This window comes from Ambystoma mexicanum, chromosome 10 (assembly GCF_040938575.1).
Source record: "Ambystoma mexicanum isolate Mex_15411 chromosome 10, UKY_AmexF1_1, whole genome shotgun sequence".
NCBI classification, from domain to species: Eukaryota; Metazoa; Chordata; class Amphibia; order Caudata; family Ambystomatidae; genus Ambystoma; species Ambystoma mexicanum.
The window spans coordinates 1,409,695,967-1,409,714,028 of record NC_090932.1 but is presented as its reverse complement, the minus strand read 5'-3'; the positions used below and the strand labels follow the sequence as shown (position 1 = coordinate 1,409,714,028).

At 46.0% G+C, this 18,062-nt stretch overlaps 1 protein-coding gene across 3 annotated transcripts in view; it reads left to right on the top strand.

Annotated features, from left to right (window-relative positions):
* Positions 1-18,062, top strand: part of DAO (D-amino acid oxidase) — a 431,100-nt gene that overhangs the window by 332,373 nt on the left and 80,665 nt on the right. For all 3 annotated transcript variants that reach the window (XM_069619457.1, XM_069619455.1, XM_069619456.1), the window contains exon 7: positions 10,483-10,587. In XM_069619457.1, the coding sequence (XP_069475558.1) occupies positions 10,483-10,587 (105 nt within the window). The remainder of the gene's footprint in view (positions 1-10,482; positions 10,588-18,062) is intronic.

Sequence of the window (18,062 nt, the reverse complement as noted above, 5' to 3'; positions counted from 1 at the left end):
TGGCAATACTGCAATTTCTGTTTGTCCACTTTATATCCTTTCTCTGCTGGAATAATCATTAGCTGAACTGAGCCACTTCTACGCTCTTCTTCTGATGTGCTGCAGACTAAAATATCATCTACGTATTGCAGCACGACACTTGGCAAATCAATATTGCTTAAGTCCATCTGTAGGACTCTATTGAAAACTAATGGAGACTCACAGTACCCCTGAGATAATCTTGTGCTTTTTAATCTAGTCTGACGGAACGTAAATGACGTCAGATCTTGAGAATCTTTGTGCAACGGGATCGAGAAAAATGCATTTTTCGAGTCAATCACAGTAAAATATCACGCCTCAACAGGGATACTTCATAAGATCGTCGCTGGATTAGGAATTAGAGGAAACTGGGCCTCTACAATCTGATTAATCAGGCACATGTCTTGCACTAAACGCCACGACCCCCACTTTGATTTTTTTGACCGGATGCACAACGGTATTGCATATTGACTCTGACATCAGATGCCCTGATCCATCATGGTGGATATTGTCTTAAAAATGCCTTAATCTGCCTCTCGAGACATGGGATACTGCCTTGTTCGAAGTAAGATTTCTCCTAGCTTCAATGTAATCTTGACGTCTCCAACCCCCTTCAATAGGCCTACATCATAGGGGCATGTAGTCCATAAAGAAACTGGTACTTTCACCATATCCTCATAAAAAAAGTGGGACGTTGTCATACTAACATCGTTTTCTGTGGAACCTCACGTCCTTCTGCCCTAACCCAATATGTGATACTCATTTCAAACAGTACTTCATCATCTGATGGGTGGTCTCTAAACAGATCGTCATCAGTAATGTCAGTCCATCTGTAACCCTCCCCAATAGGAATCACTGTGCTCCATGATCTGCCATTATCATCTACTCATGTAAGCATAGCTAACTCTCCTTGCACTATAGCTGCTTGTAATTCCAAGGGAAAGACTTGTCCTCCCTCTTTGTCCATAGGTATCTGCGGCCTGAGCACAAATTCATCAGGTATTCTCACAGTTTTGCCCACTAAACGAGGTAGCCATGTTAACAAAATGCATACCCCATAGTGAAAGACTTCTGGTTCTAATGGTACTCCTTGTATGGCTATTAGTCCTGTAAATGCTGATACATTCGCTCCTATTTAAATAATGTATTCCTGGCATTGAACACACTATGCCTTCATCAGTAAAAGAAATCGTCATGTTTAGTTTCATCATTAAATCTCGGCCCAGTAGTGTCTACCAAAAAAGAAAAAGATTTGCCTCCTATAGTGACATCAACCCTCGATTCCTCTTGAGGATTGGGAATCAGAGATAGTACTGAACACATCAAGTCACCCAGTGAGCTGTCCTATTGTGGGTACATACTTATTCCCGTGCCCGTGAAAGGATTCCCACCCTCGATTAGTGGCACTCCCTATCCTAGGAGTCAGCAACTGTCCTGTGTTTGCGCTCTGCTGTATCTGCATGGATGTGTGCTGTGGCTGCCCTTTTGGCGGATTCAATGGTGCTTGCTGTGGTCTCAAAGCTTATTGCATTATCGGTGCTTGTGCTTGATGCACTGTCTGATCTTGGGCAAACCCATCCCTACATTGTGAGCTATATGCAGGCGGATAAGTGGTCCCCCCTCTTGAGAACTGCGCATTCTGTACATACACTTGGCTCCCACATGTTCGCACAATATGTCCTGTCATTCCACGCGTCCAACACACAGGAGGGAGTCTTCTGACTTGTCCTCCTTGCATGCCCTAATTATCAGTCTGCATAGGCTGAAAACCACCTTGGTTATTCTGAAAGTTTCCCTGATTATTCTGGAAGCCCCTTGCGCAGAAGCCTCTCCTACCTCTCAGTGTGAATCCATTATTTTCCTAATGAAACTGATGTTGGTTATTCACCTGTGGCATGCGTGCTGCTTGCTTTGATCCTGGCCCTTCTCCACTAGTTAACATTGCCCCTTCTATGGCATTTTTTTAAAAGAAATTCTACACTAATTTAGCTTCCTCAACCTTCCTAGCATCATCTTTCTTTCAATTTTTCTCCTCCAACAGTTGGCAGTGATGCGCAATAGTCAGCTGTATTTCTGGCCATGATTTTGCCTCCATACCCACAAGCTTCTTGAGCTGTCTCTGCACTTGGTCTGGCAGACCCTGACATAATATATGGTAGAATACAGATATAGATTTTCCCCACAACTCCCTCGTTTACAAAGACCACTCCTCTTGAAAATTCTGAATATAAGCAAGAGGATCTTCCCCTTCCTGCATATTACGTGCCATTATAGCTCCCATATCTGACGTATCCGGATACTGTACTCCCAGCACCGGAAGTTAAACTGGGGAGTTTGCATTTCAAATTATCCTTATCCATCTGTGGCCAAGGTATATACTGTGCTCTGGCTCCTCCTTTCACTTACAAGGGAAACTGTGAAACCCCAAAATTGCATTCATCCCCCATCATCTGCCTGTCCATAGCAGGGACAATGGTTCTGCACCGCCTTCTTCCCGGAAGTGACCTTAGTGTGCTCACATAATGTGACGAGTCCTCCCACACACTATGGGATCGCCCTTTAGGTCAATTTGGCCACGCCAGGGGCTCTGGCATCCTCGATTTAGGTAGGTCCAGAACCAACCATCTTACTTCCCTACCTGTCGGAGAACACCCATCAAGACCATATGCTCTAGCTCCCTCCTCCCCACGTAAGGTTTCTCTTTCTTTGTCTGACATATCTTGTCTCCAACTAGTGTGGCTACCTTCTTTCTCGCTTTATTTAACCTTAGTTTGTCCAAAGACAAAGCTCTATGCTCGAGGCTAAACAAGCCTTTTTCCTTGCCTTGTGCCTGAGTTCCCTCAAATCGATCGTCTTTTCCTTTATTTTTAGATTTATTTTTTGTCCTCATCTCCTGATACGCTTTTTCTATCCTCTCTCCAATAGCTCCTATATCACAATTATCTTCTAAGTCTATCCTAGACAGTCCTGCCATTAGTTCTTGTGTTGGGAAGAACTCTTCTACGTCCACCCATGCCACTACTGGATTAGGTTCCATTAATTCTTTCTCCATGCGATCAATGTAGCATACTCTCTGCCTTCTCTTTCGTTCCATTTCTTCATCAAACTCTCTTTGTTTCTTTGCTTCTTCCCTGACCTTTTCTTCTTCCTGTCTTTTCACTTCTCTTCTATTTGCCCTGCGGACATCTTCATCTCTGCATCTTTGCATTCTTTCATCTCTTAATTTCGGTTCTTCCTCTTCTTCTCTCTTCTTTTCTAGCCTGTCTTGTCCTTCAATGGCTTTTTGCCTGTTGTCATACTTTCTTTGCTCCTCTGCTCTCTCCTGTTTTTTCAACTGTTCATCTTGATGCAGCTGTTCCCATCTCTGTCTACTCTTTCTTTTAGCCCCATCCTCTTTTAATTGTTTCTCTCGTTCTCTATCTTATTTAGCTTGCTCGTCTTGATCTTCCTTTTGCCTTACTTCCTCTATTCCCTTTCTATCAAGTTAGAGAAATATCTGACTGCCCATCGATTCGTTCTGTATGAGCGCTACCGCGTCAGCTTTATCTTTATCTCCTTTCGATCTCTTTAACTCACGCCCTATATCTAGGGACGTGCTTGGTCAGTCACTTCTCTCCTTGTCCTGTGGGACTTTAGCGATCACATCTCTTTCTAGAGTCTTCTAAGAACTCTTGTCGCTACTACATGCAGTTGGCTCATATGTTGGATTACTCTACCCTATCGCTGACTTTAGCTCTCTCAAAGGATACACTCCGACATCTTTCGTACTATCGCCACTTACTTCAGGCGTGGTAGGGGGAGCAGAAGGCTCAACACTCCTCTCTTTACACTGGTTAAGCATCCAGTCTTCAGGAGGCGGGTCTTCCCGTTCCTCCTGGGACATCTTCCAAAGCTCTAAGCTAGCTAATCTCTTTCCTAGCTTCTTTCCCGTGTACGCAGCGTGGAAGTATGTCCTCATGTGTTGCAAAACTGGAGTAACCCCCCTTGTGGCCATGGCATGAACATTTTATCTGCCGTACCCTTAACCCATTCTGCACTGTACTGCTTAATTTGGGTGTGTGTTTTGGCAACTGTCTGCACAAGAGTATAAGCAGAGTAATATCCTCCATCATGACTAGTCACAATCGACTGTCAATACTTACTTACCATTATTTTACACTTTATAAATACTTTTCAGAAAAATGATACAATATGAGCATGCACCAATCATTGCAGCTCCAAGCCTCTACGTTTCACTTTACTTCAATCTACCTATTCAATAAACATCATCAGTCAACTAAATAAATAAATAATTAAAATCTCAATGTTTCCACCAAAATATATTTGCTTCCTTGTTTCTTCAATATTTTACTTCTTTACCACATACACATTATGTAATATACAGACAGAAAGACAGACAAACTGACAGACTGGCCGGCCCACATATATCTTCGTCAACGTTCCTCGTAATTTACTCTCGCCCCTAATAATGACTTTGATCGGAGTATAAATTGTCCTCTTTAACGATCCTTGATCGTTCGTAGCCTAGATCCGTCCACTTGGACTCTAGGACAATTCCTTCTAGATGTCCTTGACGTAGGATTTGGATCTGTGTGATCCGACCGCGGCTTCTTTTACCGCGACTGAAAAGTTTGCATGGGAAAAGCACAAACACAGAATGTTCGTACATTTCCCATGTGAACATATTATTAAAAACACTACAAAACCCACAAACCCACCCACATCACAACCATCCACAACACACTGCCACCCCAACACACTCCCACGCACACCCTACTTACCTTGCGCCAGTTCCCTTTCACTTTTGTGAACGGGAACCGGCGCCGTAGGGTCCTTTTCTTTTCTTTTTTTGCGGGCAGTTGCAGGGGTTTCCCCCTGCAACCCCTGCTCACTATACTGTCTAGTATAGTGAGCGGGGTGTTGCGAGGGACACCTCCGCAGCCCCTGTTATTTTCTTTTTTTTTTCTTTTCTCTGGAGTGCTGCGGGGGGTGTCCCCCGCAACACCCCGCTCACTATACTGTACAGTGTGGTGAGCGGGGTGCTGCGGAGGACACCCCCGCAGCCTCCACAGTTTTATTTTAAATTAAATGCATGCCACCAAAGGTTCAAACTTTTGGTGTTCGACCCTTTGGTGTGATGCATTTTACGACCTTTTTATATAGGTCGAACTTTTTTTCGGTAATTTCTACCGATACCTAGGATTCCAGACTTATCATATAGATTGCTCCTCGTCTATATACCTTAAACTATGACTCTCTTCATCGTTAAACTAAACATAACCCAATCAACCCTCCGTTATTCTTTCCCCGTTATCCCTTTATCACTTTCCCCACCCAGTGCCCATTCATTATTTGCCCTCTCTCTCTGTCTAATCACCATTCACATTTTCGACTTCTGACCCTTAGGATCGTCTGCCTCCTCCTCAACCAGCCGCTTCAGCCTTCGGTTCGCTCAACTTCCTGTAGAAATTTGGAAGGGATTCTGTGAAAGAGGGACCTGTGCCACCTATCTCTTTTGTGACTTGCATGTTTTTTTTACTAATGGCCGCTATCTACAAGGGGTTTCACTTTCCTCCTGCTAAATGGCAGAGGACATACAATATTTCTGAGACCCTCAAGCCTTCTTGGTCGATGGATCTGAACCATAATCTGGTTTCGGCCAGAATCCAAATGACCTACCCATCTAAAAGTTTGAAAATGGGTACCACCAAATGTTCTACATACCAAAAGTTTGACTTTTGGTAAGTAGAACATAAAAAGGACTGCATGGGTGCGGGGGTGTCCTCTGCAACACCCCGCTCACTATACTGAAAAGTATAGTGAGCGGGGTGTTGCAGGGGACACCCCTGCAGCTGTCCCGTAATCACAAAAAAAAAGAAACATTATCTTCAGTCTTTTCTCCCTCTAACATTTCCGCTTCAGACATTCAACCCCAAATCCATCATATCTCTGCTACCACATGAACCTGTATACCCAACGCACTAACTAGGCCTGTTACGCTCACCTGATTCCCACAGGGGCGTAGATCGAACCCGGACAGCTGCGGCCTCCACCAGTGTGAAGCGTAGGGCAAAGATGACCGTCTGGACGGACCATCTCAGTCTTGTAAGCTTGACTCGTAGAAATATTCTCCTGTAGATGGAGAAAGGTATTTAGCCCCGTGGGTGTGAATGCAGACTCCCCTCCCTGCTCCCGTTCTCCCCACTTGCCACCTCCGATATTCCCGGTCAGTGTTCTCTTCCTTATATTTTTGATTGGTGAGCTCTCCATCCTGCGTGGCATGCAGGGGCGCGTAGATAACAGTTACTTGACTGGTTTTAGGTGTTGGGGTTCTGGACGATTATTGAGTCCTGAGTTTGCCAAGTTTTTAAAGAGTTCAAAATGTCCAAAGTTCACTCTTGCACTCCCCTGTTGATTTGCGGCTGCAAATTCTGTCTGGATGTTGCTGGAGGCGTTCAGGTAAGAGTCTGTATTACCCAAACTGTCCTGTAAAGGTGCATGAAATTAGCTCACTCTTTTTTCCTTTTTTCCTAGATGTGGCGTATTGAAGGATAAAGCCTCCGGTGATAATCAGGTAAGTCTTGTAATATAAGTGATTGTCTTTTTATTCTCTTTAGGCTCACCTTGCTTTTTCTTGTCTTTTCCCCAGATGTTGAAAATCACCGAAAAAGTGACGGAGGCAGTGCCGAGTCGGAGATGCTGTGGGCTGGTGAAAATGGAGCGGCGCTGCAGCTGGGATGCGACGCGTGCAGGAAGAATGTCCCTTCAGGCTCGGAGTGATGCAGGATCCGAAATCAGGTGAGGAATCAGATTAAAGTCTGTAATCTAACCTCTTCTTCTATTTTCCTTTCTCTCCTAGGGGCTCTGTGTTCGAGGCGGGTGTGGCAGAAGGCTGGATGCAAGTTTGCTGACACGGTGAGCGTTACGCTGCTAAATGCAGAATAACGCGAAGCGTGTGTTGAAGATCGGGCGTGGTTTAAATAGCTTTTAAAGTAGTCCCAGGTAAGAAGTCCCTAGAACCACACCCGAGTGAAAAGTAGTCCTTGTGGAAAAAATAGTCCCTCCAGGTCTCACGTTGGCCTGGATGCATGTGCAGCATGGTCTGCCTGAGGTAAGTGATGACTATGAGCCTGGCGCCTTAGGCGAATGGGCTTGGTCCAGCTACCCGGGGGGTAGGCATCATGACAAGGCCCTTTAAGACGAGGCAGTAATACATTGATATAGATGGAGATGTAGAATATACACAAACATGAATAATCAGACTGACTCATGAAGTTGGCAAAGTAAGTCTATTTTAATATCAATTATGTAAAACAGGGAGTACAACGAACATCAACGAACATCCGCTCGATCTTCTCACTCAGCGAGTTTCATTTAAAAAAGCAGTTTACATAGCAAAAACTCATCATCATTGACGTCAATCTACGTGTCAAACTACAAAAACCTACTTGGGAAAGTGATTGGCTTAAAGGGAACCTCTAGGTATACATTCCATACGTGTCTGGGAACGTGATTGGGTCTCTAACATCAGGTGGGACAACAAAGCCCTCCTCTAGTGCAAGTCACTGCGAACGTCTTCAAATACACGATGTCCCATTAGTTAGCACCAACCAGGAAGTCAAGGCCACCGTAAGCCTGAATGTTTATGCAGTAGTTACAAAATGTGTGAAAAGAACAAACTCCCGTCTAAAGTGAGGCAAAGAACATTAAAGACGTCAGATGTTCATCATTTAATAGTATTTCAAATACAGAAAAGCTCTGAAACATGGTCTGCAGTCACATGGTCGGATGAAAATAGATACTGGGTTGAGCTGTATGGAAACCAAGAGACAAGTGTGCCTATACTCCCTCTTATTCTCAGGCACAGAGAACATTTCCAAGGCCAATGATCAAAGAGCTAATTGACTGGCAGACTGCAAGAGTGATGATAGATGGCAGGCTAATTGGTGGGAAGCTATGGTTATGACCAGCCCACCAGCACCTGGATGCCAGCCTGCGTGCTGCTAGCATGTGTGGAATAGTACAGAGGGGTGCAGGGGTGCCAACCAGTTGTAGAGGGACGCGTAACAGAGAGCCCTATAGTTTGTATAACCAATGGGACATCGTGTATTTGAAGACGTTCGTAGTGACTTGCACTAGAGGAGGGCTTTGTTGCCCCACCTGATGTTAGAGACCCAAAGAGGAATCTCACTGTTGTTGGTGTGCCTTTGATTCCCAAGTTTCTATGGTGCCTTGTAAATAAATAATGCATCCCAGATCAAATGCACCTTCTTTAGGGAGCTGCTTGATGGGGTCACTATGAGTAAAGTAGTGCTATTTATCCAGAATCTTGCAAGTCTTGAGCCTGTAATTAATTAATTAATTTTTTTGTACATGCTTAACACCGGAGACCAATCTCTAAACATGGGACCGGGAATTTGAAACTATGTTGCTCTGCGTTGTCTTGCTTCCAAGACAAATGCATTGCCCCTGAAATATCCTCTCAGCGTAATGTCTGTACATAGAATAAGATGGACTCCTCTTAGGGGAAAGTGTCACTTTGCTCTGATCCACCTGATTCCTTTCTCCCAGTGGAAGAACGGAATGGCTTACTGTAGAAGACTGTGCCGCTCATTTGCAATTACCTGCACTATAGGACTGAAACACCACCAGACCTGACAAGGCTCATGTGGGCGATCAAAGAAATCAGCGCTTCACACACCAGTGCCTAGATGGTGTTCCACCCCCTTTGAAATCAATTTGTCAATTTCTCTGTTCCACACTAGCCGTGCCCCACAAAGTAACATTGAGGCAGAGTTTATTGTCCCTGTTACAACCCAACTGAATAGCGGTCTATGGTTGAACACATTAAATGGGTAAAGGAATGGGTAGATGAACAGACAACAAGCACGTAATCAGTGTAACTTTTTGACACCCATACTATTCTTTCTGCCACTAGACCTGAAGTGATCCTTATACCGTGTTATAACATCCATTGATACTCATGGGAGAAGTCAACTGATTGTTCGCTATGCACTGACCTTTTATTATATTTTTGTTTCCATTCAAGAATCGTTCATACAAGAGTGCTATCTTCCTCCACTATCAATCTAACCCTCTAAATGTTGTGCATGCTTGCAGAATGCTTAAATGTGCAGTTTCACTTTAACAAACTGCTGTTTCTTAATTTTATAGGGGTTTTTAACAGAGAGTGGTATTTTGTTTAATCCCGATTACCAGTTACCGGAAACGGAAATAATAAACGGGACACAGATCTAACCTCTCAGCGAGATGCCCTTCGAGGCAAACGTCTTGCCTTCTTGTCTTTGGAGAGTCTGTCTGCATGTCCCCTGGTGTACCCACCGCCATTGGAATCTGAGTTCGACAGCACTAATTGTAAAGGAAAAGACTCAGACTCGGATTTTGATGAGTTGGGTTCAATAGAAGTTTGATAGCAGCATAGTACAGAATGACACAGAAACGTCCATCAAACAAGATCTGTAGACAGAGCCTCAAACCTGTGTCCCCTGGCCTCTGAGTCTCTCTTCTCCCTTTATATATGTGTCCATGTACATTTAAAAGTATGCACGCAATAAATAATGTATGACTTAATTAAAGGAGGTGTATCTTGTTTCCCAATTATCTCCATAGGGTCTTCACAAGAAAGTCACACATCAAGGATTCCCTGAACAAATCTCCTGAATGTTATCAATGCTACTGTGTGTGCTCATTATTATTAAACGTACAGTTCCTATCAGAGATCCGTCTGAAGGGGAGTCAGCTTGCCCTGAACTGCTTTCGGATGCCCTTTTCTCCCCATTTACGCATTTGCTCAAATAAGGGGGCATTTCAGGGCATTTAAAAGCTCATCCCAAATTCACAAATGGGTTTTGCTTTTAAATGCCCTGAAATTATGGTGATCTCTCTGCGCCTTTCTCAGACATTTCACTGAGACGGGCCCTTTAACTGCCCATCTCGGTGAAATGTGCTCCCAGCACCCACATTGTTGCTGGGAGCCTGTCACACATTAGTGTCAGGAGTGCGCTCCTGACACTAATGTGTGCAAGGGAGCTTGACAGTGCATTTTTGAGCTAGTGTCCAGTCCCTCCTGAAATGTTCTGGTCACCTTTGAGAATAGGGTGACCGGAGCTTATCTGAAAGCACGCGGATGAAACTAGCTCAGTCTCTGTGCTTATTGTATTTATGCTGGTTTTTGAAAATCTGGTCCCATATACATACCATATGTTGCTCTCCACATATCCTTGTATGCTTCAATCTTTGTCTTTTTCTGCTATTTGTCTCATACAGTTTCTTTTTATAATGTAAACAGTATTATTTCTCATAAAATATATGCTTATTAAAATGTTTCCATGCAGTTTAGTTTTGTCTTCCTGATTTGAGGATTTGTGTTTAATAAGTGAAAAGACCAAACCTCAAGTAAGCATTGTCAATGATGGTGAATTTGATATCTTTATTGTTTTGCAGCTGTCCAAACAAGGTGCAGATGTGATCTTAAATTGCACTGGGATCAGGGCTGGGGAGCTGCAACTTGATCCCAAACTGACACCAGGCCGGGGACAAATTATTAAGGTTGGTGGTGCTTGCTAGCCTCAGCTAGCATATCAATGTTGATGGAATGCAACTTATAAAAGAAAGAGCTCAAAAACAGGCATGTGAAAGTTCACTAATGTTTAAGTTACAGTGTTTATCTCTAGGGGTTAGTGGGTTTAAGGCTCTGCTGTGAAAGTTCATCTTCCAAAGAACGCAATAATGAACACTTATTATTTGATACACAGTTAAGGGAATTGGTGTAGAATTATAGGGTCATTTGACTTCTAGAGGTAGCAGAAGTCCCATTGCACCTTGTTTTGACCCTGACGAAATCAATTGAAGTGACAATTTTTGTTTTAAAATGATGGGCGGTTGCATGTCAATTGCCAGGGACTGATAATAGTCACAAAAGCACTGCTATAGAAACAAACTAACCAAAATTAAAGGCCCAGTTAATTTGAATAGACCATTAGTGAGAGTGGTTCAATCACAGGGGGTGCAAAGTAGTCCATAGAGCTTCACACAGCAACAAAGAGGTAGTGATTGCCACACTTATCTACTCTCAAGTGATATCCTTGCAGTTAAATGAAATAAATGGCAGTAAGGAGTAGGGTTATAGTCTGTTTTGTTGCTTTTGTTCACCCTGTCACTGTTTCACTTAAGGACATGAAGCTCCAGAGTGCGTTGTGTAAATAAAAATATATTATTTTGATACAAATCCTGATATATATTCAAGGCTGCTAGGAGGAGATAGCCTGGTTAGTGTCAAATGATCATTGACACGATCATTGACACGAGTACATTGTTAGAATGGTTGACTCATATTTGGACATTGAGACCACACAAGAAAATTGAACATGGTGGGAGATGGCAAGGCCAGGCGATCAGCACGATTTGGGGGAGCTCCTTTTCAAGGACAGAGAACTATAAAACAAGAAGAGGTACTTTTAATGGAGAGAGGGGATATAAAACAATTTAGGGACACCTGCAAAACAAGATGCAATAACATATGGAATTCTGAATTAGTTTGGGGAAGTTAGGTAGGTAGGTAATGCTTGTAGGTAATGTTTATTTGTATAGTGCCTATACACAAGACAAGTGTTTGAAAGCGCTCAAGGAGGGGAGGGAGGCAGTGGGAGAAAAACAATAGTCATTCAGGGCCCTTGAATTCCTGAACGATACAAGATTTCCTACAAGGCAGAGCAAGTGCATAAATACATTTTACAGGGTTGATAAAAGCAAATAGGTCTGACGATGATTCTGCAATTTTTCCAAGAGCATTCAGGAGGAGACACAGGGGAGAAAAAGGTATGCAATCTTCAGGCATGGCACAACAGGTAATAAGGAGAGGGAAGGGGGGATGGGTTAGAGGGATGAAGGGAGGTGGGGGGGGGATGCGACCGGTTAGTCAGAGTGCTGGCACATGCTGGGAGAAGACATTCTCATTGGTCAATGACCAAGTGCAGTAGCAGTGGGGCAAGTACAGGCCCTAAGGCAAGTGCTGGATGACTGGCGAGGGAGCCAGGGAACTTGGAGTCTCTGAGGTACCCCCAGCGATAGGTCGGCATTCTATGTGGAGGGGGAGGGGGAGCAGAGAGTGGGGGTTAGCAGGGCAGAGGGAGAAAGAAGGAGGAGGAGAAGAGGAATGTCTTGAGGAGTTTCCGGAACTTAAGGAGATCAAGCTCAAGATGGAGGGCGGCAGGAAGGCTGTTCCAGAGGGAGGCGCCTGATGAGGATAAAGATCTCCCTCCAAATCTCTGCTAAGAGAACTGGCTCACTCGTAGAAGGTTGGAGGTAGATGAGCGGAGGGCTCTGGAGGGACAGTATTTGGGAAGGAACTGATGCAGATAGGTGGGTCGTAGCCCCCAGACAGCCTTGTGGACAATGCAGAGGGTCTTAAACTTGATCCTTGCAGCCACGGGGAGCCTGTGGATGGATTTCAGTGCTGTAGAGATGCAGTCCCAGTGTTTGAGGCCAAAGATAAGTCTTGCGGTTCTGTTCTGGATGAGTTGCAGAGGGTGCAGAGAAGAAGCAGGGAGGTTGAGAAAGAGGCTGTTGCAGTAGTCCAGCCTTGAGAGAACCAGGGCTCTAGAGAAAGTGAGCCTCTGTGGAAAGGTGAGAAAAGGAAGAGTACCTCTCAGTAGGTCTAGCTAGTAGTTGGAATTTTGAGAGATGTCCGAGATGTGAGAGGAGAAAGAGAGGATGGAGTCGAAGATGACCCCAAGATGTTTTGCCTCACAGGTGGGGGCGGGTGCAGGGCCAAGGGAGACCGGCCATAGTGATAGTGGGAAAGCGGGAGCAGGAGTCCCAATGCGAACAATCTCAGTCTTGCTGACGTTGAGGCAGAGGACGTTTGCAGCACACATGACTGAATTGCGGGCAGGCAGTCAGATAAGAGCGAGGTAGGAGGTGGCTGAGGGTGGCCTGAAGGAGAGTTGTGTGTAATCCCCATAACACTGGAAGTTGGAAGTGAAGCTGGCAATCACCCGTGCCAGGGCAGCCATGTAGACATTGAGGAACCAGGGGGATAGGATAGAACCCTGGGGGATGCCGCAGGTTGAAAGAGTGTTAGTAGAGAGAAAGGGCCCAAGTTCTACCTCGGATAGGCAGTCAGAGAGGAAGGAGGCTACCCACGCCAGAGCCTTACCTGTGATTCCCAGGGTGTCACGGAGACATACGATCAGGATGTTCTGGTCAAGAAGAATGAGGACAGAGGGAGTGTTAGTTTCATGATTTGAGATCAGGTCTTCACGGGTGTTCAGGAGAGCAGTTTCTGTGCCTCTGGATGCTCTAAAGCCAGACTGATGGTCGTGGAGGCAACCAACAGATTCAGTGTGGAGGGTGAGCCGAGAGATTGGGTATGTGTGTGAGATTCCCAGCTTCTCCAGGAGTTTACCCAGGAAAGGGGAGATGGAGATGGGGCGATAGTTAGCCAGAATGGAGGGGTCGGCCGAGGGTTTCTTAAGGAGAAGGTGCGCAAGGGAGTGCTTGAGAGTGGTTGGGAAAACTCCGGTGGTAAAGGAGAGATTGCAGAGATCAGCCAAGTCTGGTGCGAGAGAGTCAATGTTATCCTTAATGGTTTTGGAGGGGTAAATTCCACCTGTTTGGATGAAGCCTTCATAGACCTGACTTGTCTGGCGACCTCATGAGGTGTGATGGGAGAGAGAGAGAAGAGAGGAGAATTGATGAAGGGGCCAAGAAAGGCTCCAGGGGTGTTGGTGTATTATGTGGCGTGGGAGTGAGAGAGGAGAGGATGTTGTGGGTTTTGCCGAGCAGAGGTCCTGGGTGGGTGTGACAGAAGAAGAGGCTGCTGCAGGATTGGCCAGTTCCTTGCAGACTGAAAAGTTTGGCTGTGTTGTTTGATGCCACGGAGATGCAGGCTTGAATAAAGACCCTTTTCTTGGTGCGGATGCAGAGTCGATAGTACCTTTGAAGGAGGTGGCAGGCCAGTTTGTCAGAGGGTCTGCCAGATGCATTCCATTTCCGCTCAGCTGCCCAACACTTGCGTTTGAGGGCAGCCAGATCAGAGTCGTACCAAGAATTGCACTTTTTGGAGGGCTTTAGTCAGACCCTCATGACAGGGGCGAGAGTGTCAAGGGTGTTGGAGATAGAGAGATTGAGATTAACGATTGAGATTAGCGAGGGCTGTGTCAGGGTGGGAGTCAGCCGGAGGAGTAGGAGGCGGAGAGTAGGCGGAGGCAAAGGCAGCCACTGTCACTCTTTTCATGGGTCTGGTCACTTTGAATCCAAGTGGCTGCGAGGGGTATGCCCCCGTTTAAAGGGGAGAAGAGAGCTTCAAGTGTGAATAGAGAAGAGAGTGGTCTGTCCAAGAGAGAGAAGTGGTGGTGAGAGGGGTAGAGAGAGGGATGTCAGTGGAGACAAGAGCATCCAAAGTGTGCCTTCTGTGTGCGTGGAGCCAGAGGGTAAGATAGAGAGGGAGAGTCGCATAGGTTGCAGAAAGGTCCTGAGGGGTCGGGAGAGTCCAGGTGGAGGTTGAGGTCACCCAACATGAGGAGTTGAGAGGAGGAGGAGAGTAGAGAGGAGGCTAGGTCAGCCCATTCCGAGAGGAAGAGAGTGGAATGTCCATGTGACTGATAGAAGGTGGCCATAAGGAGAAAGGATTTAGGAGAGAGTGAGAGCCTGCATGCAAGGCATTCGAAAGAGGAGTATGCCTGAGTGGGGATGATGGACACAGGTATCCATTCAGGGAAGATCAATGCCACTCCCCCTCGAACCTCTTCGGCCTGGGGACAGAAAGGATATTTTATCCTACAGGAAGGAGTGTGTGATGCTGCTAAGAGATCAGGAGACCAAGACTAGACATTGATTAAAAAAAAAGGTGTCGTGGGTACCCGATGGAAGGTCTGATTAGAGAAGGCTGGATCTGCTAAATTGGAATGAATGATGATAAACTATTAGGGGAGCTGAGAAGAAAATTAGAGGAGAATGGTCGAACATGATGGGAAATGCATGTGCAATGTAAGGGTAAAGAGTGAGAAAGCTTTAGTGCTTCCAACCTGCGTGCTCCAAAGTAATAACTGACTGGCTATAGGCGGATGGTATGTTTTGAAGCTGAATTTGATGATCTGAAGGAGCCCGAGCATCAAAAGCAGTGAGAAAAAAATGAGAATCCCTGTCTGCAAGATGAGCACCATCCAAATATCACACCGTCTGGACCCCCTGAACTATTGACCAATTGCCCTCCTGGATGTAGAGAGCAAAGTGTTTTCTAAATGTGACCTGAGAAGCATCAAGGACTGGATCTCATCGTCTGGGAGAATATCTAAATTACAGATGGGGTTCAGGAGGACAATTGATACGGATGCAAATAGGTTGTTTATTCAGTCCCTGATCGACCAGGCGAGCATAAAAGGGAAGGACCCTTTGTATGTGGCAAGTGTAGACTTGATCTTGGCATTTGATATGGTAGACAGGGCAAGACTATGGTCCAAATTACTAAAGTGGGTTCTCCCTAGCCATATCCTGGACATATTGATTATGATTCATAGCAGCACCGCGGTCCAGGTGAGTTTGAGCTTAGATCTGGGAGAATTCCTGGAATTCCTGCAATTCCTGGAAGGCGCATTGTTTGTGACCCCCAGGGTGGAGGGGGCTGTTTTTGGGTTGTGTATGCAGACGATTTGCTGTTACTGGGCAAATCTCCCCTGGGCCTTGTTAGGGAGAATTCTCTAGAATGGGTGATCCGCTGACTTGTCTGGGGTTAGGTGATGGGAGAGCGCATCTGCCAAGGTGTTGAGACTGCCAGGTAGGTAGGTTATGTTGAAATCATATTGGGCAAATAAATTTGCCCATCTTGCCTGACCGGAATTCACACACTCCATCTGTTGAGTACCTTTAAACTCTTGTGATCTGTGCGTATAGTAAAAGAGTGGAACCTTCATTGAAGCAGATGACGCCACTCCTCACAGGCTAGTTTCATGGTTAGTAGCTCCTTTTCAATAACGGAGTAACTCTTCTGGCTGCCGGTAATGGTCTTTGAAAGGTATGCTACTGGATGTTCTTGTCATGATGCCTACCCCCCGGGACCCAGATCAAGTCCAGCAACCCTGCAAGCCGGCATCAAGTTACCCCAAGCAAGCCCAACAACCCCCGCTATGGGCTATTTGGGTGCAGTCCTGGCGCCTATTGCACCAGGCTCATATGGAGAGTCAGTCCTGCATAGATTAAAACTTACCTGATGCAGACCATGCTGCAAACATACCTGATGCAGACCATGCTGCAAGAGCTCCAAGCCAAACGAGGCTTGGAAGGGACTATTTTACCTAGGGACTATTTTTTTACTCGGGTGGGGCTGGGAGAAATACTTACCTGGGACTACTTTGGAGGCTATTTAAACCACGCCTGAAGAGCAGCAGACACATCGCGTTATTCTGCATCCAGCAGCATAACGCTCACCATGCCTGCAAGTCTGCATCCAGTCTTCTGCCACACCCGCCTCGAGTTTGGAGCTCCTAGCAAAAGGGTGAAAGAAGGAGAAAAGGTTAGAACAAGAGCAATACCTTTGATCCTTACCTGAATTCCCGATCCATCGTGCCTTCGAGCTGGAAGAAAGAAGTTATTTTAAGCGCGTCGCCTCGCCTGCTGCAGCGCCGCGCTGAACTCACCGGCCTTCGCAGCATCTTCACATTTCACTGCATCCTCCTGCATGTTACTGCCACACTCCGGCACCTAAGGAGAAGACAAGAACAGCAAGGTGAGCCAAGGGAATACACAGAGGAATACCCCCCATAGACTTACCTGATTTTACCAAAGGGGGTACTATTCTTCTTCACGGGTCGGCGCAGCTTCCACTGCATCCTAGCCGAACCCCGGCCCCTAAGGGGAAACAAAAGGACAGCAAGGTGAAACAAGGGACTAACAAGGGGAACCCTCCTCACCACAAAAGACTTACCTGATTTTAACGCCGGAGGCATCATTCCCCGAGACTTCATACTTTCTCTCAGCGCCTGAATAAGGGAGAAAGCACCAGGTTACATATGGACATTATTTTATCGAACTGTGTTGGATAATACAAATCCTTACCAGAACATTACCGGTTGCCACGAGGAACTCTTCAGTAAGGTCAAGCTGCAACCTGCAAGGAATCGGACAAGAGTGAAAGTCAGGCATTTGAACTCTTACGAACTACATACTTACGGCGTCTTGCCGGGAATATCGGAGTCAATATTGTCCTGGAACTCACCAATTCCTTCTAGCCAGTGAAGCAACTGGTTATCTACACCCCCCTGCGCTCAATGCAGGATGGAGAGCTCATCTTTTCAAATCATCAGGTGAGACTATAAGAGGGAACATCCAAGGTGATCAGTGGGGAGAACAGCGGGGTGGGGGGATTTACGCTCAACTCCATGGGTGGTTAATTCCCTTTCTCCACTTGCAGAAGAATATTCCTACGGGCCAAGCAAACGAAGCTAGGCGGGCCAATCCAGTCCGTCATCTCGGCCCTACACGTCACATTGGTGGAGACCGCAGCAGTCCAGTCCAGATCGACGCCTCTGTGGGAGCCAGGGAAGCGTAACAGTTCTACTCCTTGATGTTCTTGGAGTTGCGCTGCTCCTACGGCAGCAGAGAATGCAACCGCTTCCACAATGAATGCTCTCGTTTTGTCAGGTTGGCGTAGTATGGGAGGCGAGCAAAAAAGGCCCTTGATGTGACTCAACCCCTTCTCCGCTGCCTCTGTCCATTGAAAGGGTTTTGCCGTCTTCTTGAGGAGACTGGTAATGGGCAACACTATGTTGGATAAATCGGGGCTGAATATTCGGTAAAAATTAGCCAGTCCCAAGAATCTTTGCACTTCCTTCACCAAAGTTGGGATGAGGCATTCGAGAAGGGCTGAGACCTTCTCGGGGTCCATCATGATGCCTTGGTTGGATAGGATGAAGCCCAGATATGGGATAGCGGACACCCAAATATTCACTTCTCAGGTTTGACCAGGAGTTTGTTGGACTGAAGCCGGAGAAGAACCTCCTTCAGGTGAGCTTGATGGTCCTGTGGGG